Here is a 25,874-nt window from a genome sequence, read left to right as displayed (position 1 = left end):
AGAAACAGTTTGGCTGAAAAAAGAAGCAAGCCTAGGCTTCAGCCAAAGTATAATTACATATTTACTTAAATCCCCAGAGAATTTGGTTAAGGTTTTGAAATTTTTTTCTACTTCATTCTGAATATAGATCTATGTTTTGTTGTTAAATCTGAACTGGAAGTAGAGGCTCAGAAGGGACTCTTCTTGCAGAAGTTCCAGCTCATTTGGAAAATTTAATAAAGAAAGCTTCTCCTAGCTAGGAAAAAAAACGTGCTAGTTCAGCTGAATGCACTAAACAGGGGAGCCTTAAAAAAGGAAGAGCAGACAAAGTACGTTGATGATAAAGGACATGAAAATGACCCTGAGCCAAAAAAAGTTTTCCTTATGTGATTATTGGAGAATGTACAGGATGTGCCAAAGCTATTGTAAAGACCTCCTGTAACTAAAATATTTTTAATAACGCAAGCATCCTGCTTTTATGTTGGAAACATATAATGGACTGGAGGGGTGGAGGACTTCAGGGGACGTTCCATGAAAGGGCCAGTAAATCTGTCTGGAGTATGGGGATTTATGAGGTTGTTCACTCAACAGCATCATTTCAAGTGTCGTGGGATTTGAAAGCCTGCTTCTGAATAGTACTGAGGGAAACAGAAAGCTTAACCTAATACTTAAATTGTACAGAGAAGAAAGAAATGCAAACCTGGAGCTTCACTTGCTTCTTTTTTTATGCATTAGGAGAAGGAATTGAATATCTTGTTTCAAGTGTGTGTGTTTGGCTTCAGGCGTTGCACTCTGGAGCGATACATGAAAAACTTCTGCTATTAGCTCTATCATTGATTTGATTATTAGTGGCAACAGAAAATTTAGCTTTGGCACCCCGAACTGTGGTAAAATTCCCGAAGATACAGTTGAAAAGACAAGTGGGAATATGGGCATTCTCCCTGTTTTTGGGCTTTCAGGCTTTATACGAGACCTGGTAAAGTCTCTCTTCAGTATCTAAGAGTCTTCAGTGACATGGTACTGACTATAGCTGTATTCATCTGTTTCAGCCCACCACATAAAAGAAAGTTAGTTTAAAAAGTACACCTATTTTATGGGACAGGAAGCTAAATACAGAAACATCCTGCAAAGTTTTCCCTGATAGGAGCCTTAGGAATCTAAGGACCCTAATATATCTAAGAACCAATTAGCACAAAATAGAGTTGTATCTTGTGGGACAATCAATTTCCTTAGTACACACCTGAATGGAAGCTTGGAAGCCTTACTGCCAGACATGAGCAAGGACAGCTCTGCGTTGGTTCAGCACAGGAGTATTTTATAATTTGTGATTAGCAGTGTTTATAACCTTAGACTTGTCTGAAAATTTTATTTAATATGGAAAAATAATTTTTAGAGTGTTCATAATATATAAAATGTGTTGATCTTTTTTTTGCTTTCTTCAAACTAAGAAATTGGGGTATTGGCAAGACAAATATAGCACAGACATTTTCTCACAAACACAAACGCAGTAATGTTTAAGTTAGTTTGTCTGAAGGGCAAATGCCTGCAGTGGAAAAGTGCCATATTCTTTGCATCAGTGGGATTATATGCTTTTAAAATCAATTTTCTTAACATATACCATGAGACATTAGACAATTGGAAAAGATCTATTGGAAATTAGAAAATCAAGAAAACTTTTGCATCTGATCCACGTTTACTCTGCTTAAATTAAAACCCTATCAGTTTGAGACAAGTGATTTATGCAAGATTCAGTGTAATTTTAATTTTGGACTTTTGACTCTACATTTTTAACAACAGATTAATGTTGCTGTCACGATATATCATTAACAAAACATGTTTGGGATAGTTTGGAAGAGATGGAAGCTGTGTGCAAACGCATCACAGGCTTAATGAATGTGGGAAATAGATTTAGTGCTGCAGAAAAATTCCACAGCATGGCTTTTTGACACCAAGTTGGTCCACTGCGAATATTATTCTCTCCCTTCTGCCTCCTTATCTCCTCCTCTCTCAGGCTAACTGCACATATCTCTGCATCCATGCCAGAAGCCCTCTTAGAAGGGCTAACACTAGGTCTGGAGGGTAGGACTTGCGTAAACCAACAGTTAAACAATCTTTTCTGTTTCAAAAGTTGCTCAGGCATCACAGGGATTAGAGTAGTTGATAGTTCGTTAGAGCAGTGGGATATGGATGTGTGAGCAGATGATTGCTACTATTGGGAAGCATCACAAATGTGTGGGAGTATTTTCAAGGCAGCCACTAATACAGAGTACTTGTGGCAGCAGGAGAAGATGGTGAGAACTATTCCATCACTTTCACACACAGACTGGAGGGAACGAAATCAGGCAAAAGCAGTAAAAGTTGGTTAGTGCAGCATGGTGTCTCCATTAAGAAATTGTAGCTTCTTTCCATTAAGAAATGTAGGGCTTCTCTGTCCTGTGATCCACTGCATGGATAGGCAATGAGGGCTGGAAAGACAAGGTGGTTTGTTGTGTCAGAAAATGTGCGGATGTCAATGTGTATGAATACCTGAATGGAGGGTGCAAAGGAGACAGAGCCAGGCTCTTTTCAGTGGCACCCAGTCACAGGACCAGAGGCAATGGGCACCAGATGAAACACAGGAGGTTCCCTCTGAACATCAGGAAACACTTTTTTACTGTGTGGGTGAGTGAGCACTGGCACAGGTTGCCTAGAGAGGCTGTGGAGTCTCCAGACTTGGAGATATCAAAACCCCATCTGGACGTGGTCCTAGGCAGCCTGCTCTAGGTGTCCCTGATTGATCGAGGTGGGGGTTGGATCAGATAGCCTCCAGAAGTCCCTTCCAACCTCAATGATACTGTGATTCTGTGCCATAAAGTATCTCAATCTCCCTGTATCGGTGACTGCTCAAGTCTTATGATTGAACCAGGGTGCCTGCAATATATGGTCTGAGGTGCTCTTGTCTAAAAGTAGAGACCAGATTTGTTAGGAGTAGCTGGTGGTAGATGCACTAGCAGCCGCATGTGCTCTAGCCACCCAGAAACTCCACTGCCAGTGCACAGAATTTATCCAAAATTATTTTCCGTCTAGCTTGCAGAGAAGAGGAATTTAAAATATGGTCAGGGAATAAGCACATTTTGAGAAAGTTGGAATAGGTGTGAATTATAGAAATAAATGCTGTTGTGTCTAGTTTCATGCAAGAATTAACTTGTGAGACAGCGTAACTAATTTTGACATGGATTCTTTTGAGAAGAATCCTATGAAATAAAAAATCTACATGGAGTCATAATCTTGCCTTCAACCAGGATGAATTTCTGCTAGGGACTTAACTCTAATGATCTACATTCTAAAAATGAGAACAAGTTGCCAGGAGGGTGGGTAATTAGCCATCTCCGTTTGACATGGTTCTCTAATGTTCCCAGAGTGTTTTTGTTACGGACAATGAACTTGACAATTTCTGTAGGAAATAACCACTTGTTCTCTTCCTAGTGCAAGGAACATGACCTGGCCACAATTAACCAGTTGCTAGAGGACCCAAAGTTGACAGCAATGAAGTACAGAGAATGGAGGAACACAAACATCATGCTAGTCCAAGATATCTATCAGCAGCAGGAGGTCCAGGACGCGTCCACGGAGAATAGTGAGGAACAAGAGACGACTCCACGGCCTATTACTGAAAGTGCTATCTGAGGTCGTGGTTCAGTGGTTCACATCAAGATTTTTTCCCTACGGGACTCGATGTACAGGCACTTTAAACTGCTGCATTTTGAGGTTTGTTTTTCCAAGTGTTCTTTGAAAGGAAAACAACCCCTTCTCGAAAGCTTTAATTCATTTTCCAAAACTTATTTTATGTCAAAAAGGCAAATTCCCCAAATTATAAAAGCACTCCTGAACCTCGGCTGCATACCTAAGAAGACTATTTTATGAAGCAGTGAAGAAATGTTTTTCCATCTTTGGAGAAGCAAATGAAGTATGTCCAACTCCTGGAAGTCACAGAACTGTATAATATGAACCGAATAAATGTGAGATCTTTGGGGTTGTTTTTACCATGTAACTTACTGTTAAAGGAAGCTACAACAATGCCAACAGGATGTCATCTACTCTCTACCTTTTTACTCTGTAAGGTAACCTGATGTATGCATTTTCGTCTTTACATTCACCCACTTTCACCACTCTTCCAGTATAAACTGAGAGAAAGAGAATAATTACGCATGAGTTTATACTACAGGCAGCTGCCAGGCACACAGTTTGTGTTCTGCCTGATGTTTTATGAGTTTCAAATTTATTTATGGACTAGACCAAGGTACTGTCTTTCTACATGAAGAAGAGAAGGTCCCCAATGTTTGCTAACATGTAATTTACTCTTCAGTGAGGCAGCTAATGCTTCATCAAGTTTCAAATTTTCTTATGGACTTGACAGAATTCCTTGGAAGACTATTTTCTTTTTCTTATTTTTGACAATTGTGAATATATTAGGTACAAGTTCATCCCAGATTCCTACGTGCGAAGGTGATCAATTTCACAAGGCAGAAGCTAAAAAGTAATTAAATTCCTAATGTGAACCTGAAAGTGTAAAACATAGCTGCAAATATTTTTGTAAATATATGTCATTTTATGGCTTATATTGAATGTGACTATGTACTGTATATATGTTTTATTTATATATTTATATATGCTGAATTTCCTAATGTATCCAGGCACACATGGACCAGACCCATCCAGATGAGAGTGCTTACAGGTTGACTTGAAATGCTTCTGGCTTTTTTGTTCCATTATGAATCACATTAATAGCTCTACAACCAAGATTACCCTGGGGCATCTGCTGTAACTTTTTTTTCTGTCTTTCTAGCTTTGAGTTTTAGATGAAGAAAATCTGTATAACTTTGGGCAGGAAAATAAATTTTCTATAAAATGTCAGGATTTCCCTTTGGGCAAACAAAAATAAGTATGTTAAGAGATTTTGCTGCAGGAGTGTAACTTTTTGGCTTCATTGTCTTCAGTACAGTTTGGTTTTTTAGCCTTTGCATCTTCTGCATGCGTACAAGTATGAGGGACTTTTGCTGAATTTTGAAAAACAAGAAATAGCCCACCATTCTCAAATTAATGCCACTACAGGAACTGTGGCAGTCTTCACTTCTGCTGGCTATTTCATAAAAATACTCTTTGTCATTAGTTTGCAAAACAGTTTCTCTTTTAAAGCAAAATACATTATACAGATGCAGCCATATTCACCTGCCTTTATACGTTGTATGTTTTATCATAGCTTGATTGAGAAAACAAAAATTTAACAGTGCTAGTGGGAACATGTGAAGTTTTTTCCACCTGTGTAGTGATATCTGACTGTTGTTATTGTATTTTAACACTCAGTAGCTTACTTTTTGGAATAGAGACATGGAATTGTCCCCCAATGCATTCAAAACTGGCAGCTAAGGCTGTGCTGAGTATGAGAACTGAGGAGCAGAGAGTGAGCTATAAAAAGGGGAAATAGAAGGAAAAATTTAGGCTCCTTTGATGCAGGATTTAATGGGAGAGGGACAGGCAAAATGGGGGCTGGTTGAATGCAGAAGTAGGCCTGAATTTGGGGACAATGTCACTGCTTCAGGTACAGAAGGGTTTAGGAGTGTGGACTGATATTGGATCAGGACTTCATAACTGAGGCTAGTCTTCTGGTGGGGAATGAATGTTAGCTGCAACCTGGAAGTGGGTGACAGTGACTAAATGGGGAAGCAGACAGAAAACCCAGGTTGGTTTTCAGGAAATTGTCATCCAAGTGGTGATTTCATCACTTCAGTAATTCTAACTGGAAGTTGATAGAAATTAAGCAAACTCAATACCTGTTGCAATTTGGTTTAGAGTAATGACCTCCTAAAAAGTGAGCCCATTCTAAGGCTTTTTTTATCTTTCACCATTCCCAGAAGACCCTCTGGACTGTGGACTTTCGTGAGCATCCTGCTCCTGAATGAAATTCTTCAAAGCAGATGCGTAGGTGGGAGTGGGATGACCCCTGAAGTTAATGTGATGTCAATTTACTGCCAAGCACACACTGCTTGTTCCATCTCAATTTTAACTACTTGGTGCTAAATAATTGATAAATAACAGAGGTCAAATGGAACATACACTTCAGATTTTCTCTTGCAGGTGCAGAACATTCAGCTTCTCCTGCAACAAAGCAGGTAAACACCATTTTTCTTCAAAAGTGTCTTCACTTAGATCATAAAAACAAGTATGTGCATAAATGGCCTGTTGAACTGAGCCAGACTGGCCAGTGCCTTGCAGTTCTGAGCAAAGTCCTAATCAATGCCAGTTGCTGAAGCAGATTTGCACTATACAAAGGAAAGCACTGTGTGGCTTGCACACACTGTGTTGGCTCTTTTCACACTGTGCTTGTGTAAGCACATACAAAACAGGTTTCCCAAATGCAGACGAATGTCCTCCAACTGCCTGAACTCTCCTACTGGTTTTGATTACAGTAGCCTAAATTAGCTTTTAAATGACTCTCTTTCACATGGTGAGTAGATACTTATTGAGTTTTGGAAAACCTGCTGAGGATAGGCTGTATTGCCCTCTTTGAAAATGGCAGAAAACTCACGAACTTTAGTGCAGTTGTTATTTTGACAAATTTCTGTCTGTTCAAGAAAACAAATGTATGAGTTTTATGCAAGTGCAGTGCTGGGAGTCTACCTCCATTTTCTTCAGCTACTATTTAGGCCCAAAACAAATAGAAAGTTTGGGAAATGTGAAGTAGAAATTGCAGTAAATCAGGATTTCTTTTCCAGCACTGCTAATTAACGTGACAGTTTTGACCTGGTGCTGGGTTTGGCACGAGGGGCTGTGAAGAGACATGAAAGCCACAGCTGGAGAAAGAATTGTGCACAAGCCGACAGCTACAGCTAGTGGATGCAGTGGGGATCCACCTCGCAGGAAAAACTTGGACAACTCTGTGCTCAGTGATACTTAGGGCAAATGGTGTCTGTTGGTCTCAATATGGAAGGCCTGCCACAGTCAATGTCTAAAAGTCTTTAACCATCTGCTTCATGGGACTTGTTTTATGTATTTTTTCGGGAAAAAATGTGTGTGCATGGATGTGTGCACGTGCAACTTACTCCTTTGTCAGCATAGCCTTTCGGTATTGGTGCAAATATTGGTCCAGCTATGCAGATTTTGGAGTAACTAATGACAATATCTAATTTCAGCTGTTTCTGCAGCCTGTCTATGGTGGCTTTTCTGGAAATTGAATCTCTGTTTGGGTGGCGTAAATCTCACAAGCTACAAGAATGAGCTGGGATCACATTTCCTTTCCTAAGAAAGGAAAGGTTTCAGGTGGGGACAGTGAATCGTTTCTGCATCTAATCCTGATGATTTACTCAATGCTAGATTTCTCCTAAAGCAGGAATAAATAATGTGATTCAACCTCTTTTTTTTTTCCCATTGGATAATTTTCTTTCTAGAGAAAACCTTCATGTTGAGAGAAAAGGTTGTTTTGGGACAGCCAGGGAGGGAGGGGAGGAAAGGAGGTGGCATTTGATTTAAAACTGTGTAGCATTTCAGAATTTAAATTTTTTTCTAACTAGGAAAAAATACGGGCATGCTGCATCTATTGTGTGAGCCTGTAAGCTTAAATGTCTATTACAGATCTAAAAACTTGTATTTTTTAACTTTTAAAGTAGCAAGACAGTCCATGTAAGCGCACTGCTATGTGAGGAGCTCTGTGTGCTGTGGTTGAAGTTTGGGTTTTGGCCTCCTATTTTTTTGTTTTGCTTTTTTGGTGGTACAGAAGTGACCAACTGCAAAGAGAGCCTGGGCTTACTTCATTTGTGACGGACATGTCTTTCTGTTTACAGGAAGCCAAAGTGGTTTTCTTGTGGCAGTAAAGCCAAAGTGGTATTTCCTGTTTTGTGTGGGGCATTTCGAAGCAGCAGACATTTTAAGATGTCAGTCAACGTTTCCTTGACATCCTGAAGATTTATCCCATTTTGGCCTGCTCCGAACTGCCACATTCTTGCATTTTTAAGAACTAGCTTCATAGTAACTAGAATAAAATGTTGAGGTGAAAAAAGAAATGGCAAAACAGAACAGTAAAGCTCTGAGCTAAGATCAGGCTGAAAGTCTTTTCTCTGTGCAAAGGGTAATGGGAGCTAAGCTTGCCAAAAGCTAGGCATTTCAACACTGAAAAAAAGATTGTCAGGTGTTGAGGAGAGTACTACATTCCTCGAGTTTGCTGTGGGAGAAGTTCCAAGACCTGTTTGCTCTGGAAAAATGAATATTTTTCTAATTTATTTCTTCCTGGTAAAAATCCAAAGGGAGTGGCTTATAAACTGGCAGAAAGTTAAAAATGAAATATGCATATAATACAAGACAGTTCATCAGCCTTGATGTATTGCTTTGAACTGGTTGACTCTAGATGACTCAGCCTTTAACACAGAAAATCCATTTCTTTGGGAAACCTTTGTAGCTACCAGAGTTTCTGAGGCTTACGTACCCCATCTGGCCCACGTGGGGGCCATTTGGAGGACATAGGTGTATGGCAATTCTATAGGGCAAAGAGGTTACATCATCACACCACAGCTTAGGAAACACCTGAACTCTAACTCTTCCTGTGTCCTAGATGTCTTAGGACCTGCCCAAATTATTCTGACTCCTGAAGTTACTTATGACAGTTTTACCTTCTCACACCTGAAAATAAAGAGGATATGAAAATCCCACTCTCATGTGAAGAGAAACTAGGGCTAATCTAGCATATCTAGCAAAAATAACTCACCTGATGAAATGCCACATGAGCACAATAATAGCAGTGTTCTTGTGCAAAGCTTTCAATACTGAGGACTGGCCAAAAGGAGGAATGGGGGTGTCTATTCCATTCCCCTCTGGAACGCCATGCACAGAGGAATATTTGCCTGCAGCACCGTGAAGGTATAGGGAATGTCAATTTGGTATTTTATCTGCTATGCCTATTTTTATTTTTTTTTTTCCCACTGGTTTCAAACTCAAAGCACAATGTTTGCACTCAGCGCTGCCTTTTTGCTGCTTGTTGCCCACACATGTGACTTGATTTTAATGGAATGATACACACATCTTGCAGAATGAGAGCCTTATGTTTGCACTTGTCAATTAAACACTGAAATGAGATAATATTTTGCTCAGCCTTTGGTTTTTTTTTTTCCACTTTTCACTGCGGATTTTTCAGTTTACTGCTCTATAATAAGGATTTTCTGGCTCTTTAAACAAGCAAATTCCCCTTGGGACTAATATTACTATTAAGTTGAATAATCTGGAACCAGGAGTCGTCAATGAATGGTTTGACTGAGCAATGCCTTCCACTAGTTGGCAATGTAATTTTTTTAAACTCTTCTGTTAAATTAGTTAATTCTCTTTAATTGTTTTGTTGTAGCCACCCTTAGAGAAAGATGGTCTCTTCTGACAGGCATGGGACATTGTTAGATTTTTATTGGTTTTTAGCTCACAGAGTAGCCTGTTTCAATTAAAAGAGGATTTGGATCTTTGTCAAAAGGGTTTTAATTTAGCTGGACAGGCCAGCCTGATAGCAGCACAGTGAAGGTGTGTTTCCTAAGAAATGATCTTGTCAAAGGGGTCAGCTGCCCTAAAGGGAGAATGTCCCTGTCCTCCTCTCTTCCTCCTATCTCCTGCGTGCACCCACTGCTCTCCTCAGGCTAATTTGCTCATCATTTGGCAGCTCTGTCAGCTCAGCTGAGTCAGGCAGCAAGGAACAGACCCAGCAAGTTGGATAGTTGTCTACTGTGATAGTGAACAAAATTGGCTTATGAAGAGGCTCAGTGCCTGCCACAGCCCTTACAAGGGAGGCAGCTGGACTGCGTAGGCAGAAGCAGAAGGAAGAAGAGCTGCGTAAGCAGGTGGGAAGAGGAGGACCTCTTCCTTTTAGGAGCAGAGCATTAGCTTAACTCACCTTCCCACAAGGCTATAGATTCACTTTCATCACGTGATGATTTCCCTTTTTTCCCCCTTCAATACATGGTTGTGAAGAAAACGTGAGGGGAACAGTTTTCATGTGGGGTTTAGTGTGATTTCATCCTCTGTTCTTGCTTTCCGTGCCTCATGCATGGCCAAACCTTTTGTTTCCGGGTCTGAAAGCCAAACACTGCAAAAAACAAAGCTATGTTTCTTTAGAATCCTTCCTGGCTTGATTGCTGTGGGGATGCTGGGTTAGGGTTAGGTTGGATTCTGGGTTATGGTGCAGGCACGAGAAAAGCAGTGGCTGGGGCTGCCACCGTGCGTACATCCATTTAATCTAGCTCTTAAATTGCACCTCACTCACTTGGACCACCCCTTGTTTTCCTCTGGCTTTTGATTTACACCCTTCTGTGGTAGCACAAAATATAACCAGTTCCAAAGTTTTATAAGAATAGAAATTAGTTGCTCATCATGATTTGGACGTTTGTCTTTTGTCTGCTTGAAAAAAATTGCTAGGCTTCCAGACAGTCCCTGTGAGCCTGGAGGTCAGTATGTTCACTGGCAACACAGAGGGCAAAAGCGTCATTCCTGACCCTATTTCATCACGTCGCATTTTGGAAAGGCTCAGCCATCATTCTTCTGACGTTGTCATGGGCTGTTTCTTATTGCTGGAAGAAAACATCTACTGTCAGGGGGAAAGTTCCTGTATTATCTTCCTGTGCTCAAGAAATGACCCGGTTGTCACTAGGGGATGTTTAAAACTGGCTGGCAGAAGCCTTGGTAGCACATGGGATACTGTGCGTGGTGACAAACTGCTCTCTTATTTTGATGAGGAAATGTGTATCTTCCCTCTTTCCACCCCTGGGTAGAGGGTTGTCAGTCTTGAGCAGACACAGGAGTTCTCCTTGTACTGCCGGTGGGAAGACACAGCTTCTTGCCAACGGGTCTCAGCAAGTATGTTTGATGGAGAAAACTGATCCCTTAGCACAGCCTGCTGGCTGCTGGTGAGACGGCAAGCCAGGGAGAAAATTACAGGTTTTCATGTAAGAAGGCAAATAACAGTGATGCTGCTGTAGGTGTGATGGATTCGGTCTACATCTGAGCAAATTTTCCGGTGAGGTGCAGGTGGGAAAATGGAGCCAGTGTCTGGCACTCCAGTCCTCTCCAGACCTGAAATGGCAGCAGTGAACTAAAGCCAGGTACAGTCCGAGGGAAAAGATGCTCTGTGAGGAACAGCAAGTTAACACCCAAGAAAGAAGCTAGGAAAGGAGAGGTGGTAAAACTGGGGGTAAAAAAGGGTATCTATTGCCTGCGGAATAATGAGGGACATGAGGTCAGTGGAAACCCACAGCCTGCCACGCAACTGATGTCTCCCGGGGGTGGGTTTAATATCTGGTTATTCAACATCCATGCTACTCCAGTATCTATCTGTCCTTAAGTAGAGGATGATGTGGTGTTGCCAATATAGGCTGTGACAATCGATGGTGACATGGTGAATCTTTCAGATCTTGAGGACCAACTATTCATAGGTAAATCACTGCTGGCAATACACAAGTAGAGGATGATGTGGTGTTGCCAATATAGGCTGTGACAATCGATGGTGACATGGTGAATCTTTCAGATCTTGAGGACCAACTATTCATAGGTAAGTCACTGCTGGCAATACGCTTTCAGGAGGCTCTGTGTAAGGGAAGAGGGAAAGCTGAAGGGATTTCCTGCCTCACTGTCCCCTCTGTCAAGAAGTGCTGCATCCTGGAGTTGGCCAGTGCAGTGAGACCCCATGAGCCTAGTTCTCCTTGTGTGACTTTGCCTCTCCTGAGGCCAGCATATGGCTGTGTGCAATTGCACACAGAAATACACAGATGAGCTGGCTTTGAGCTGGCTTGGTGAGTTCACTCACTTAAGGCAAGGAGTGGCCCTGTGTGAGTTCACTCACTTAAGGCAAGGAGTGGCCCTCTATAGTTTGGAGAAGAGGAGGCCAAGGGGAGACCTCATTGCCCTCTACAACTACCTGAAAGGAGGTTGTAGAGACGTGGGTGTTGGCCTCTTCTCCCAAGGGAATAATGACAGGACCAGAGGAAATGGTCTGAAGTTGTGGCCGGGGAGAATTAGATTAGATATTAGGAAGAATTACTTTACTGAGAGGGTGCTCAGGCACTGGAACAGCCTGCCCAGGGAGGTGGTGGAGTCACCATCCCTGGAGGTATTTAAGAAACATGTAGACATGGCACTTCAGGGCATGCTCTAGTGCCCAGGATTGTTGGTTTGTGTCTGTTGTAGGTGGGTTTGTTGTGGTTTGGGTTTTTTTGTTTGTTTGTTTGTTTGTTTTTGTTTGTTTGTTTTTTTGTGGTTGGACTTGATGATCTCAAAGATCCCTTCCAACCATGAATATTCTGTGTGATTTTGTGAGTGGAGGGCTCTGCTGACACCCTCTGGAGTGGGGCTAAACAGCTGAACCCCCCATCTTTTTGGCTTTATTGTTACGGAATTCAAGCAGCACAAGGAGGCTTACCTGTGCCACAGGCATCTGACTCTCATTTTGAACAGTGGGAGGTTACCTTAAAAATACACATCAGGCCCTTCCACATCCCCAAATTAACAGAAAAAATAAGAAAAAATGAATGATTGCATCATGGGCAAAACAGTCTTGACTGATTCTTGCCAGTTAATACAAATTTTTCATCAGGATTCAGGTACTGGGGAAAAACTCTGGGAATCAACTAAAATGTGGTCTAAATATTTCAGTGGCCTCAGGTAGGTTCCTGCCCCAGCGTGGGTTACCTGCAGCCATAGTCCTTTAGGGATGTCCCTCTCCTCCTTGCTATGAATAATTCACTTATTGATTTGACCAAAAAAGGTTCCACTGTAACATTGGTGTTTTGGTAAATTAACATGGAAAAAAGATTAGCTATGATTTTCCAAAAACCATTCAGTAATTTTTGTGGTGACTGACTTTAGAGCTATTTGATTTTCTCAGAACTATGGGTGTTTTTTTAAGATCATGTTGAGTTCTCCTGAAAGCCTTTTCCTACAAAAAACCTAAAAGGCCTCCTATCAATTTTTGCTTTGTACCAAACTTTTATCTCCATCATCTAGGATAAAATTGATTGCTTTTGTGACAGGACTGATAACTGATTGGAAAATACATCATATAGGGATTGGCAATACTGAAATCTCCAAACAAGACAATAGGATCAACACTTTACCTTCCACTGGTATCCAGTTTTTAATTTGACAGTCTGATGTTTTTCTTGAATTTTTAAAAATATTCTCCTGATTAGTGCTTCCATGTATTACATTTTAGCAAATAGAATGAAGGCAAAACTACTTCAACTTTCATATATTTTTTCTGAATTTTTACTAGGCACAGAATCATATTCTTCTCCTTTCCCTCCCCTGAGATTTCTAACAATTAATCTTTTCTTTTGCGTTTTTGGAAGAGCAATGTATTTGTGAAAAGGGCACACTTTCTAGTTCAGGATAATCCATAGTGTCTCCTGCTGCTTAATGAGTCTGTGAATGTATGTATTCAACCTCTATTACTGAATGCTTGCTAAGTTTAGTAAATGGTGCAGACATGGTACAGACTGTTCAAATTTAATTACTTTTTTGTATTTCTTCATTGGAATATTTCTTTGCGTCTGATGTTCCAGAGAATCAGAATACAAGAGAAAAGGAAACGGGAAGGCTCCATTCACATGTAAAAGATGCATCCGTTGGGTGTTTCTGCACATCTGTTTACTGTCACAGCCTCTTTCTTTAAATATCCATTTTATTTTTCTCTTGTAACGCTCTCAGTAGGTAGCATCAGAAAAAAGCATTCTCCCCAGTTCCCTGCATGTTGAGTCAGAGGGATAAATACAACCTGGTGGATGCAAATGTGTTGGGGGTCTGACGACTAGGACAGCCAAACTCTCTTGGTCTGAAAGATTTACAAATCAAGATTGTTTCCATGTATCATACTGCAATTAGATAAAAGCAGAGAATGGTGGCAGCATAACACTGGCTAACAAAAAAGTTATTATACAATGTTCAAGAAATTTATTTTTTTCATGAGAGGATCAGATCAAATCTAAGCATCAGCTTATGATGGATCAGAATTCATGCATTGACTTTAACTCTTGGTAATGGAGAAGATGAGTGCCTTCACTAGAGGATATCTGAACAGGAGGCATCTTATTGGTTTGCCATTGCTAATAACTGTAAGCTCCCTCTGTGCTGATGATCTCTGGCTTAATGCAGTTCATTACAGGGTAACACAAGACTAATTTTTTTAAAGAATTTGATAGAGCATTTATGTTGCATTTTTATAGTGCTGTCATTATCTCTATCATTTGGAATCCGAATATGGGATAGTTGTAAGAAAGCTTTTATCTCCAAAGAAAACCATGTGTTAGAGGTAGCAGAGAAACTCCTTGTTAATTGTACAAAAATAGGAAAAGTGGGAGCAGAATTACACATTTGCAGTCATGCCACCTGTGCTTCTGTCTATTGGTTGTGCTGTGGTAGGATCACAGAGTTATAAAATAATTTATGTTGGAAAAGACCACAATACAGACCTTGGTATCATCAGGCTAGTTGGCAGTAAGTAATACACAATGAATGGAACTCTGGAAACCATGCCATGTAGGAATAAAACTAAGAAGTGCAAAGGGTTTTATTTAATGTATTCAGAGAAGTAGAAAGGTTTTGCAACAGTCTGTTTTTTCCTAATGAGGTTGAACCTCATGCTGGTTCAGATGAGGCTCCCAGTGATAAATGCTCTGAACTGCCCTGGAGGAACGTGCCTCTGCCTTGAATCTACTCAAGGGAAAGTTGGAAGAATAAATTCACTAGATCAAAGGTATCCTGTAAGACACATCTCATACTGAGCCAATAGGCAAGGACATGGCTTCTAATAGCAGGGAATCCTTTAACTATCAGGAAAGGCATTGCAATAAGTAAGAAGTGGAGCAATGACTAATTCAGGTAGTTCCCCTGCATAAAACATATGCAGCAGATACATGTTTTGGACAGAAGTCTCATGAGGATATAATAGGATTTTTGTTCTTTAAACTCATTGGATCAAGAATACCTTCCTTCCCCTCTTTTCCTAAAAAAACCCAACATGTTAAACATGCAGTGGGATCATTTGGACTTAGTAAAAGATTAGCAGAATGGTTTTGTAGAAAATCTGAACATAAGGTTATAGCATTTGGTTATTGCCTTCAAATCTCTGGATTGGTGAATTTGCCCATAATGAATGAACAAAACACCATTTGAAGAAATCTTCAGGGTGTTTTGGTTTAAAAGTAATAATATGGGTCACTAGTAACAGTAGATTTTAGGTAACCAAGGCAAAACTTCAGTAAATCTCTTACAGGCTCTGAACAAACATACATTAACAATAAAATACAATTAGAAATGTGTGAGAAAAAGAAAACAGAACAATATAAGTAAATTTATTGTGCAGGAAAATTCAGTGAAACCAGGATTACCTATGCTGGAGTATAATCCACGGCAAATTTTAAATGTCATGTAGGTGGTTATCTTCACAGGATGTTTTATTAAGGTTTCCCCTTCCCAGTCTCCCACTCCTTTTCCCTTTAACATTATTGCCTCTGCTTGGTAGTTGCAATATTACCTCCTGTCTGGTGTAAACTCAGTGAACCTACTGCTGCTTCTTCCCCAACACAGCAGCAATCTTCTGTTCATTCTATAATGTTTTTCTTTCCGGTCCTATTCCTCTCTAGAAATGATTCCTCCTTTTAAATGCATAGTTTCTATTAATGTCTTTGGTGCCTGTTGCTGGGCCTTTTGCAGAGATATCAGTGAGAATCTAAAGAGAAACATCACATTTTTCCTCTAAGTTGAAGATGAAAAGAATGGTGAAATAAAATGTTATCTAAAAAGTGTTCTGAAGCGAAAAATACTGTGAGTGTTCAATAATTTTACAAGCTTTAACACATCTTTCTTCAAGCTCAAGGTGTTATGTTGCAACCAATAGCAGCACATTAACCTGTGAATCTGCACGTAAGTGCAAATTTAGGTGTAGTCCAGAAAAGGCTGTTGGATTAGAAGTAATTAATTGGAGTAATACACAATAAATGTCTGTCTTCCATCTTTAGTCATGCTACTTTTCTATTCCTCACTAATGTAGCACTTAGGAGTTTAGCCTGATGTTACAACTCACTCCAAAACTTTCACTGAATTGTCCAACAAAGAAAAATCTATCTTCTGTTTCTTCAACTAATGGCAAAGGTGAATTTGGTGCAGTGGAATTAATTTGATGCTACATTAAAAACTGAATACAGGTTTGTGTCTAGTTATTGTGCTGATCCTTACTGTAAATCTTAGCAGAGAAAGGAGGAGTATGAAATGGCTGCAAAGATCCTCATCCAAAGGAAACAGTATGTCCTGCCCTTAACCTGATGAGTCATTTTACTGTGGGGCATTTGGGGGCTGCAGATGGCTCTGCATCCCAGAGGCCTGTTATGTCTTGGCTGGGGAGCTGCGCAGTGTCTGTACAGCTTCCCTTGGATCATAAACAACATTTATCACTGCCTCCTATCCAGGCAGTAGACATTGCATCAAGGAAGATGTAAACTCACATAGTGGGATTTCATCTCTTCCAAAGCAATGAAATCATTGAAAGATTGAGGGCTGGAGAAACTGGATTGTCAGTACTGACCAAAGTGGCATCGCTGTTCAGACCATCCTCCACAGCTCAGGCTGACTTAATGAGGCTGCCCTCTACCTATAAATGTGTCTTCCAGCACTGAACCTACTGTGGTTTCCCTCTTGTTAGCTCCCCCTCCTTTCTTGACACTAACATGGTTTACTATGTCTGGATGCTCACTTTTTGGCCAGGTGTTGTCTATGAGACAAATAGAACTTGGGGACTGGTGTGGTTTTGCCTTGTCTTTTTTTTTTTCCTTCTCTGTAGGATCCTCTTGCCTTGTGTCATGCTAGTTCCTGTTGTCAGCTGATGTGCTCCCTGAGGACAACAGTTCTTCTCCAGGGGCTTACACAGGCTGGGAACAGCTGAGGGCAGTATGTCCATCAGCTGCTGGCTTGTTTCACCTCACTTCTACTCATAGAGAAATGTGGGTGTTGAATGGACATAAAGCAAGGCCATTAATATAGAGCATTTTTTTGCTTTCTTCTATATCAAAAACTTCACTGAGTCCTGTGTGCTGTACTATGCAATCACAGAATCATAGAAATAGTGTTTTGAAGGGGTTATTGGATATAATAAGTTTTTTCTGTGGTATTTGTGATGTTCCTCCGAATGATGCAGTGTCTGATTCTGACAGCTATCATAGGTTAGTTAGAATTTTTGCTACGAACTTAGCTTCTTTGACTACTCCTGTTATATGTTGGCACTATGAAAAACTATTATGACCTAGAGCAAACACAACATGACTGGAAGGCTGCCAAGAGTCCAATAAATAGCCAGGAAATTAGAGACATGTTGCAAAATGAAAAGATGTGTCAATCCTTCACATGAGAGTTCATTACAGAAGAACTTAGGAGAGTTTCCGTGTTGCATCCTCCATAGAGGAGAAGCCTGAAGAGGGATCTCAGAATGAAGAGTCAGCTGAAGTGGCTTAGAATAAGTCAAGTTTTCCAATAGGATCAAATAGTGAGGGCCAGATGGTACTCACTCAAGGGTTTTAAAAGAACTCAAGTATGAAATTGCTTAGCTACTAACTGTGTTGTATTATGCACTTTAAAACTTTCTTTAGAACTAAATTAATACATGGCAGTTGGGAACCTCTTTTTTTTTTTTTTTTAATTTAAAGAAGAGCCTGAATGTCTTGGTTTCAGCTGGGAAAGAGTTAATTTTCTTCCTAGTGATTGCTGGGAAAGGAATGTCAATAATGCGTATTGGTTTAGTTGTTACTAATCGGTGTTTAGGCTTTTCAAGGACTATTTTCAGCTTCCCACAGAAGCTGAGAAGGAGCACAGACAGAACAATGGAATGGCCAATGGAATATTCTGTACCATAGAGGTCATGGTCAATATATAAATGGGGGTTGCCCAGAGTGGGGAATCCACGAACACTGCTTGGTAAGATACCAGTTCGCTGGCTGGTAAGAGTGATGTGTCATTATTACTATTATTATTATTTCCTTTTTCTGTTATTGTTTTATTAACTTGTCTTTATATCAGTCCACAAGATATTTTTCTCTCCCTTTCCCCTCCTTTTCTCTCTCTTCTCCTTGCCCTTCTCAGGGGGAAAGGGGAGAACTGTGTGAGCAGCTGCGTGGTCATGGTTGCTGGCTGGGATTCAAGCACAACACTGAGTAAAGGGGAACTACTGACAGGTGATTCTGATTTTTCAATAAGTCAGGTAGGTGGAAGAGCAGAATGGATAGACAGGTGGCAAGTATGACAGAATGAAGAGCTGGTCCAGCATTTCTGAGGTCATTGGAGGAGCTGATGAGGACGTGGAAAACAGTGATGCAGTTGAGATATAGTGTGCATCAGTTCTGAAAAGCCTGTTGAGTGCTGCACCTCACCAAAGGCTTTTAAAGAAACCAAAGTATAATGATATAAAGGAAAAAAAAAATCCTTCATGAAGTAATTGAATGAAAGGCAGGAAACAAACAGTAGGAATAAATAGTGAGTGGAAGGGAAGTTTCCCATGATGTCCAAGAAAGTTGCTGTCCCATTTTGTCACACATTTCATGTAAGGTGGGCATGCAGTGAAGTAACAATATTTATAAAAAAACAGTTATTCAAAATAGCCAAGGCCAGGCCAGATGTGACAAAGCTCGTGGTATTGGGCAACTGAGGGATCAAATGGTGGATGGCATGCAAAGTTGAGATATACAAAATAATGTGCATGCGAAGAAAAAAATATCCCAACCACGTTTACAATTCTAGGCAGTAAATTAGTTCTTACAGGCAAAAAGCCTTAAGAGACACTGTGGGTAATCCCCTGAAAACATCCATGCAGTGCTCAAGTGTGTTCAAAATGGCAACTAGCATGCTAAGGAAGTAACAACTGAGGAGTTATACAATAAAATAATTAAAATCATGATTGGCATGGAGAAGAGAATATAACTAGTTATCATTATTCCTTACTGAATAGTGATATTCATATAGTTTTGCTCACATGTTGTTGTACTAAATGGCCATTATTCAACTTTTTATTTTGTCCAGATATAAGCAATAGTTATGCCCAAATAAAATATCTGGTATAAATTTTAAAATCAACAAAAGAAGAATATTTTAGCATAACCACAGGACTCCTTGCTAGAGAACATTTTAGGTAACAACCTCTATCAATTTATATGTTGAGGAATTTTTCTAGTCACTCTATAAAGAAAAAATCATTATTAAAGTCTTTAAAAAATGATGAGTACTACTACAGCAATAGAGAAAATGTGCCTAGTAATATTGTTGGGACACCGAGACCCACTGGGACAAAACAGCCTGCATTTCAGCTAATAAATCCTTTTAGCTTCCAAAATTGTATAGAAGCACGCAGGTCTGCAGGGACCGGGGACACAGGTGGTAGCACCAGGCTCTGCCCTTCCTCTGAGTTTAGTGGTATGGGCAAACTTGTTCCAGTGCCTGGGCATGTGCCCTGGCTGCTTAATTTAATAGGAAAGAGGTTGGGAAGCCTCCATCTGCCAGAAGCTGGAAATTTTTGTTGTTCCCCCGCCTTTCTGCTGCCGGAGGCTGGAGCTGAGCCCCAACAGCGAGCTCTCGGCATGGGAGGGACATGGGTGGTTTGGATCAAAACTGAATTCTGCCTATATGCTGTTTTTTTTTTTTTTTTTTAAAGTAATGAACTATTGGGTTTTCCCCTTTTTAAAATTAGAAATAGAATGTATTCTTTGAAGCAATCAGATAATTAATTTGCAAAGCTGCAAGGCAATTGCGTTGGTGTTGGTTGATTGCATGGCATTTTTTAGAGCTAAGCTATTAATATATGGCATAACATGCTAATCAACATATAATTGGATACAGTATGTTGCAAATATAAAAGAAACGCAAATATTTTTATTAAAGGTTTACAATGAAGACACAGAAGTTGTGTAATAATATGCTATTTACTGCAAAGCACTACCAACGAACATTTATGCCTTCTGGGAAAAAACATGTCATTTATTTTTGCTAATTACCTTGCTAATAAAATTTGCTTCCTCGTATCCTTAGACCATCAAGGCTAGAATAACTTTATTACTGCTAAAAATACTTACACTCAGGTTGCTCAATTAATTATTGGACTGCAGAAACCTAGAACATCTTTATGAATATTAGGCAGTCTGTCGACAAGGTATAGTATTTTGCCTGTGAGCTTCATCTTATTCTAAGTACAAATAGAAATAATGGTTTCAATTCATTATGTAAATTCTGTGAAAGGTGATGAACTTTTGACTACTCCTGAAACTATGATTTTAAATTTAGTTACATCGGGTTGGTAAGGTGGTGGCAGCGGCGGCAGCAATGGCGACAAGAGCTGAGGTAAGCCCGAGGTGAGGGTTGGATTGCGCTGTCAGGCACTGAAATGGCCTGCACAGGGGGGTGGTGGAGTCACTATCCCTGGAGGTATTTAATAAATGTGTAGACATGGCACTTCAGGGCATGCTTTGGTGTCCGAAACTGTTGGGTTGGGTGTTTTGTTGTGGTATTTTTTTGCATGTGTGTATGGTTGGACTTGATGATCTCAAAGGTCCCTTCCAATCATGAAGATTCTGTGATACATGTATTTCTGATTTATCAGTTAAGACTTTTCAAATGGCCATTCAATGTATTTAAATGACAGACTTCTCAGAACCTGTCTGATGGTAATGGAGTTGTATGATTCTATACTGTTTGCATTTCTGGTGTATTCTGTGTTCTTCTTGGTATCTAAATAATGCTGCTGTGTAGTGCAGAACGATATGTCAAAGTCTTCCAAGTGCTTATCTTATGCTGTTTAAAAATTAGATGCAAAACCTCTTAGGATGGTGACAACTCTGGTTTAAACTTTAATGATGACTCTGAGGAGACCTTGCTAAACTAATATGAAATTAAATTTTAAATCTCTATGACAGCACAATGGAATTTTCAACAGAAAAGGGAAAAAAAATTAAGGCACTTCTGCTATATCTAGTTTCCTATTCTGCTGATGTAAAGGGTTTTATATTTAGTTGCAACACACTGATGAAACTCATGTATTACTTTAATTTACAACTTGCATGGATTTGGCCTTCAATCTTTATTATGCAGTCCATGACAGAAACAAACAATTTCACATTAAAAGCATATTGTTACATAGTTGATAACAATGAAAATAAGAAATACATTTTGGCTGCAGAAATAAAAAGAAAAAAACCCCAACCCATACCGTAGAGTTGTATTTTAGAATACACTTAAATTTGTCAAAGTACATTCTCCTCTGGTTAACTACTGATGATTTATTTACAAAGCAAGTAACAAACAATGGCTAGAAAATACCATTGCACCACAAATTATCTACATGGATATTCCTATTTTTCATACTAGAAAACAGCTAAGGTGGCAATCACTTCAGTACAATGTTTCTTCCATAAATCTTAATGTGTTTTAGCAGATAATACAAAAATGGAGATGCGGACTGTTATTACATTAGTTAGAAAAGCAAACGTATTATGGAACTGGTTAAGAGAAAAAATAGATTTCTAGCAAAACGTAAGCTCTAATGCATTAACCACTCCAAGCGCGTCATGTAGGGCCTGTCAACAACTCACAAATTCGAAATGTTGCTGACAGGGCAGTTGGAATTTGAGAGACTAGTTGAAAGAGAAGTCATCAGCAGCCCATGCCAGCCCCAACAGGCTTACAGTTAGATTTCTGTTCACACAGGAATTTATGTTAATAGAGCCTATGCTCTTTTGTGGATCATTCAACAATCAATAACAACACGGAATACTTTAATTTACTCATCTGTTTTAGAAGCAGTGATAAGTCATTGTTCTGATTTTAGTTTTGATTTTAAAGTCTATCTTTATGTGAGAAATAGAAGCAGAAGGTGAAGCCTGGAGTACTGTTTTTTGTTAAGTGAGCACTGTATTTTCCCTTTGAAATTGTGAAACATGCAACCCTTGTAAGAGAGGACCTCTTGAACTGCAAGTGTGTTGTCCTAGATGATCTTGAGAGACTTCAGCACACAAATAACCTGGACAGAAAACATCTCTACAAATAAATTTTAAGAGTAAATCGAGTATCCAACAGTATTACAACTTCGTTTCCCATTTTCTCCAGCCATTAAAAGCTCACCTTTGTTTTTCAAACTATAGTTCTCTAGCCTTTGAATTCTGGTTTCCAACCTGTTTACCACCACTGTCACTTGCCAAGAGCATGCCAGATGGCTACAGGTAGAGTAGCTTTATTAGGACTAATGTATGTATTCCTGGTAAACATGACTGCTTCAAACACTGGAGCCTGGCAAGCCCCCGTATCTCTTGGCTCTGCTTGTTGTTAAGTTTCATGCTTCTGTTATACACAATGTATAAGAAGTGACGCAGAAGCACTTTTTGACAGACTGGAAAAGCAGGCACTTTCCTCTGTGGTATTTTTTTTGTTGTTTTTTTTTTGAGGGCAAGTGTATCCTACACCTTCCCATAGCATACTGCCCAGCGACACCCTGGCACTGGTGCCCAAGTGCTGTGAGAGCCATGCGGCAGCAGACCCTGTCACGGCAGTGGAGTAGTTTCAGCTTCTTGAAGTTCCAACTGAAAGGAAAGAAATTGCAAATACAATGAACAATTACTCGATCTCTTCCCACCCACAAGTCTGTGTGTGCGTTTGCGTGCGTGGGTTTTTTTTTTTAAGAGGTGTTTACTTATCATCTGCAGCTACTGTCCTGCTGTATAAAGCTAAACAGGTAGCCCAGACAGTGAGGCAAGACTATGCCCCTGCAGTAAAGCAACAAAAGCAGAGGGAATGATCACAGAAAAATTTCATGTCTGGCCTTTAAAGATAATGAAATGTTAGTAGATCTGAGATTTGAACTAGAATTGGAATGTATTTCATACAAAACCATTTTTTTTCTCTTTCTAGAGGGAAACCCTCTATGAATTTCACAGGCATGGAAGGATTTCACTCCCTTCCTGTATTCTTTTTGTAGCAGTTTGCAGGGGAGTTAGTATTTTACATAATACCTTCTGTGCCTACATCAGTACGTTGGCTAATTTTTGGATTTGCAGTTACAGTCTAGCTTAAATTCCGTGTGAGATGAACTTACATCAGCAAACAAACCCAACAGCCTCTCAGCCCTGTGTGTCCACAGTAGCCATGTCAAGTCCCATTCCCGTACAGGTACGATAGCACTAGAGATGTTTTCATCTAGAAAATCCACTTACTGCACATCCTGAAAGTCTGCAACCCTTTTTACTGCCCAACCAATGTTAGCTGGCAGCACTAGAATCTATTAAAAACAGGGTGGGAGACACTGCAAATAAAGGGTTTATGGTATGGAAAGCAGAGTCACGAATGCAGCCTGAGACAAGAGAGGGAATGTGCTCCCATGAAAGTAGCAGCACGTGGGTAATAGTGGGTAATAGTTTTGGATTTGCATTTTCTAACTGGATCTCTTTCCAAGCACATTCAGCAGAGGGGAGGCTGTTATAACTACTGATTTGGAGATAAATTTCTCCAAGGCCACAACATAACTCAAATGCTTGTTCAATTGAACATGCTATATGTCTGGATTTTCTTTATTCTGCAGTGGGAATGTTACTCCTCAGCCCCTTTTGGCCAGGAAATGGCTGATCCTAAGTGTGAATGTCCCTCGTTTTTGGAGAAGTCTAGACCCAGAAATTAATTTTGAAGCTCATATTCACTTATCTTTATGAATACGTCTGTATTCATACTGGTAGATGTGAATCTGCCAAGGTCTGGGGTTACAGAATCTGTCCAGCTTCTGTCATGTTTCTGCATAGGACTCACCAGCATTCCCCATATCTGTTTGTATCTGTCATATAGCACTGGGAAAATTAAAAGGTGAGAAAGCACTTTCTTAATTTATTTGAAACTAGCTTTCAATGTTTCCTTTTTTTCAACTTAAAAATATTTTTCTTTAATCCAATTTCCTTTTAATTTGTTCACATGGCTGCCAATCCAAGAAATAAGGGCAAAACTTTCAGAGCTGGACAGAAATACCAGAGCTTCTGGTTACTGAACCTATCTGAGGCTTCATTTTCAGCATATAAGGAGGATTTGCAGCTTCCATTATGACATTTAGACACTTCAGTGTTTAAAGAGAAAGCTAAAAATACAAAAAAATAGTTACATAGGATGACTAAATAGTCTTGAAAACATGCCTGTATATAATTTAGCCAGTTGCTTGGACACATTCAGGTGAGGCTGCTATAAAAACTTAAATGGATCATGAAAAAACAGAAACAAATTTTTCTAAGTGTTGAGGATTTGTTGATACTAAAAGATATTAACAAAAACAAAAGGCATTTGGAAATAATAGTTTTCAGGGAGAAAAAATACAAATTAATTTTAAATGTTAAAAAAAATTCCAACTTTTAAAAATCTCAGGATAAATTAATGCAGGGATTCTCTATGCATATGAAGTAAAAGCTATTTAAAAATATTTTTCAAGGTTTTTGTTATGAATCAGGTTGTTTGTCAATGTCACCAAAAAACCTCAGCTACTTGCAAAAGCTAGTATTTGGTCCTCTATTATAGTTCCCGACCAATATTGGGTCATACAGAGAAAAGTTCAGAGTAAGCAGTTTTACTTTACAAGCAATTTTCCAGGATTCCATCACTCCTACTCTTGTTTTAACTCTTCATGTAAATGCATTTATAAGATTGATTATGCCTCCCTAAAAAAACAAGTGAGCTGAGCCTTTAAGCTCACTTTGGAACATGTGTAAGCTGTGCATTTTGCAGCAGGAGTTAGTTCGGTTGAACAGGATACGTCTGCCACAGATGTCAAACACCTCAGTCTCACACCACCTCCAGTTTTTGCATGTTTGATTAGCTGCTGCCTTTTCTCCCTCAGAACTATGTTGTTCCACTGACCACATATATTTCTATAAATGCTCATACCATTGGTGTTAGGTGTTACATGCTACTTTGTGTATTTGAAAGAAGCTGCATTTCTGGAGGAGGTCTGAACTTGTTTTGCTCTTCCACTTTTTATAAACGCTGATAAAACAACAATCAAACCCTTAATCTAGAAAAAGTTTTTGGTAATGTCAAAGAGCCATAAAGTAGATGAAATACCACTATCTTAATGCACAATATGAATATTTGTAATGTTTTCTGTTACTGCTTTTGCACCGATACAAAACACAGTTCTTCCTCCCAGTGACTGCTTATTTTTAAGAGTGTGAGGCCCTAAGCTGTTGAGCGACTGAGTGCTTGCAGTTCTCATTAACTTTAGCAGGAGTAAAGAATTCTCACTTGGCAAAAAAGCAACTTGTAGAACATCTGTTTCTTTGAAAATGACTTGGACTGCACTGAGCACTATACAGCCTGGCAATTAGAATTCATACCAAATGCTCTCCAAGGCCTTGTCTATACAAGAAAGGCCTTGTCAGTATACTTAGATCATTACAGATATACTAGCTAGACTTTCTTGTCCAGAAAGCATTTACCTGTGAAAAGAATACCCTGTCAATAGAATTTACTCAAGCTCACTGTTGGGAGCAAACAGGGTTTTTTTTTGTTTTGTTTTGCTTTGTTTTTCTTTATTTTTGCTTTTATTTTTCTTTTCTGGAAGTAAAGGCTGCATTCACTCTAGGGTTTTCTCTGTTTGAAAAGAACAACAACAACAAAAATAATTAGATGTTACACTTGTAAGTAGTACCCCAGAGAACTTTTTTAGTGTAGATTAGTCCTACAACACTGTCTGTCATTCTGATAGTAGCAGACAACAAAAATGCCTTTTACTAAAAGGTTTTCTGGATAAGAACAAAAAAAAAAAAAATAGTTTAATATTAAGGTTTAAACATGGCTTGGTGTCAATGTATTCTATAGACTTTGTGGAGAGTGAGAAAGACTGCACCTGATAG

At 39.5% G+C, this 25,874-nt stretch overlaps 1 protein-coding gene across 8 annotated transcripts in view; it reads left to right on the top strand.

Annotated features, from left to right (window-relative positions):
- IPCEF1 (interaction protein for cytohesin exchange factors 1) overlaps positions 1-9,075 on the top strand; it is a 99,299-nt gene extending 90,224 nt beyond the window's left edge. For all 8 annotated transcript variants that reach the window (XM_014950856.1, XM_014950855.1, XM_014950857.1 and 5 more), the window contains one exon: positions 3,445-9,075. In XM_014950856.1, the coding sequence (XP_014806342.1) occupies positions 3,445-3,645 (201 nt within the window). In that variant the 3' untranslated portion in view covers positions 3,646-9,075. The remainder of the gene's footprint in view (positions 1-3,444) is intronic.
- Positions 9,076-25,874: the final 16,799 nt, after the last annotated feature.

Source organism: Calidris pugnax, unplaced genomic scaffold (genome assembly GCF_001431845.1).
Source record: "Calidris pugnax isolate Ruff unplaced genomic scaffold, ASM143184v1 scaffold24, whole genome shotgun sequence".
NCBI classification, from domain to species: Eukaryota; Metazoa; Chordata; class Aves; order Charadriiformes; family Scolopacidae; genus Calidris; species Calidris pugnax.
The sequence above is the reverse complement of the archived record's forward strand: the minus strand, read 5'-3'. Positions and strand labels throughout refer to the sequence as shown.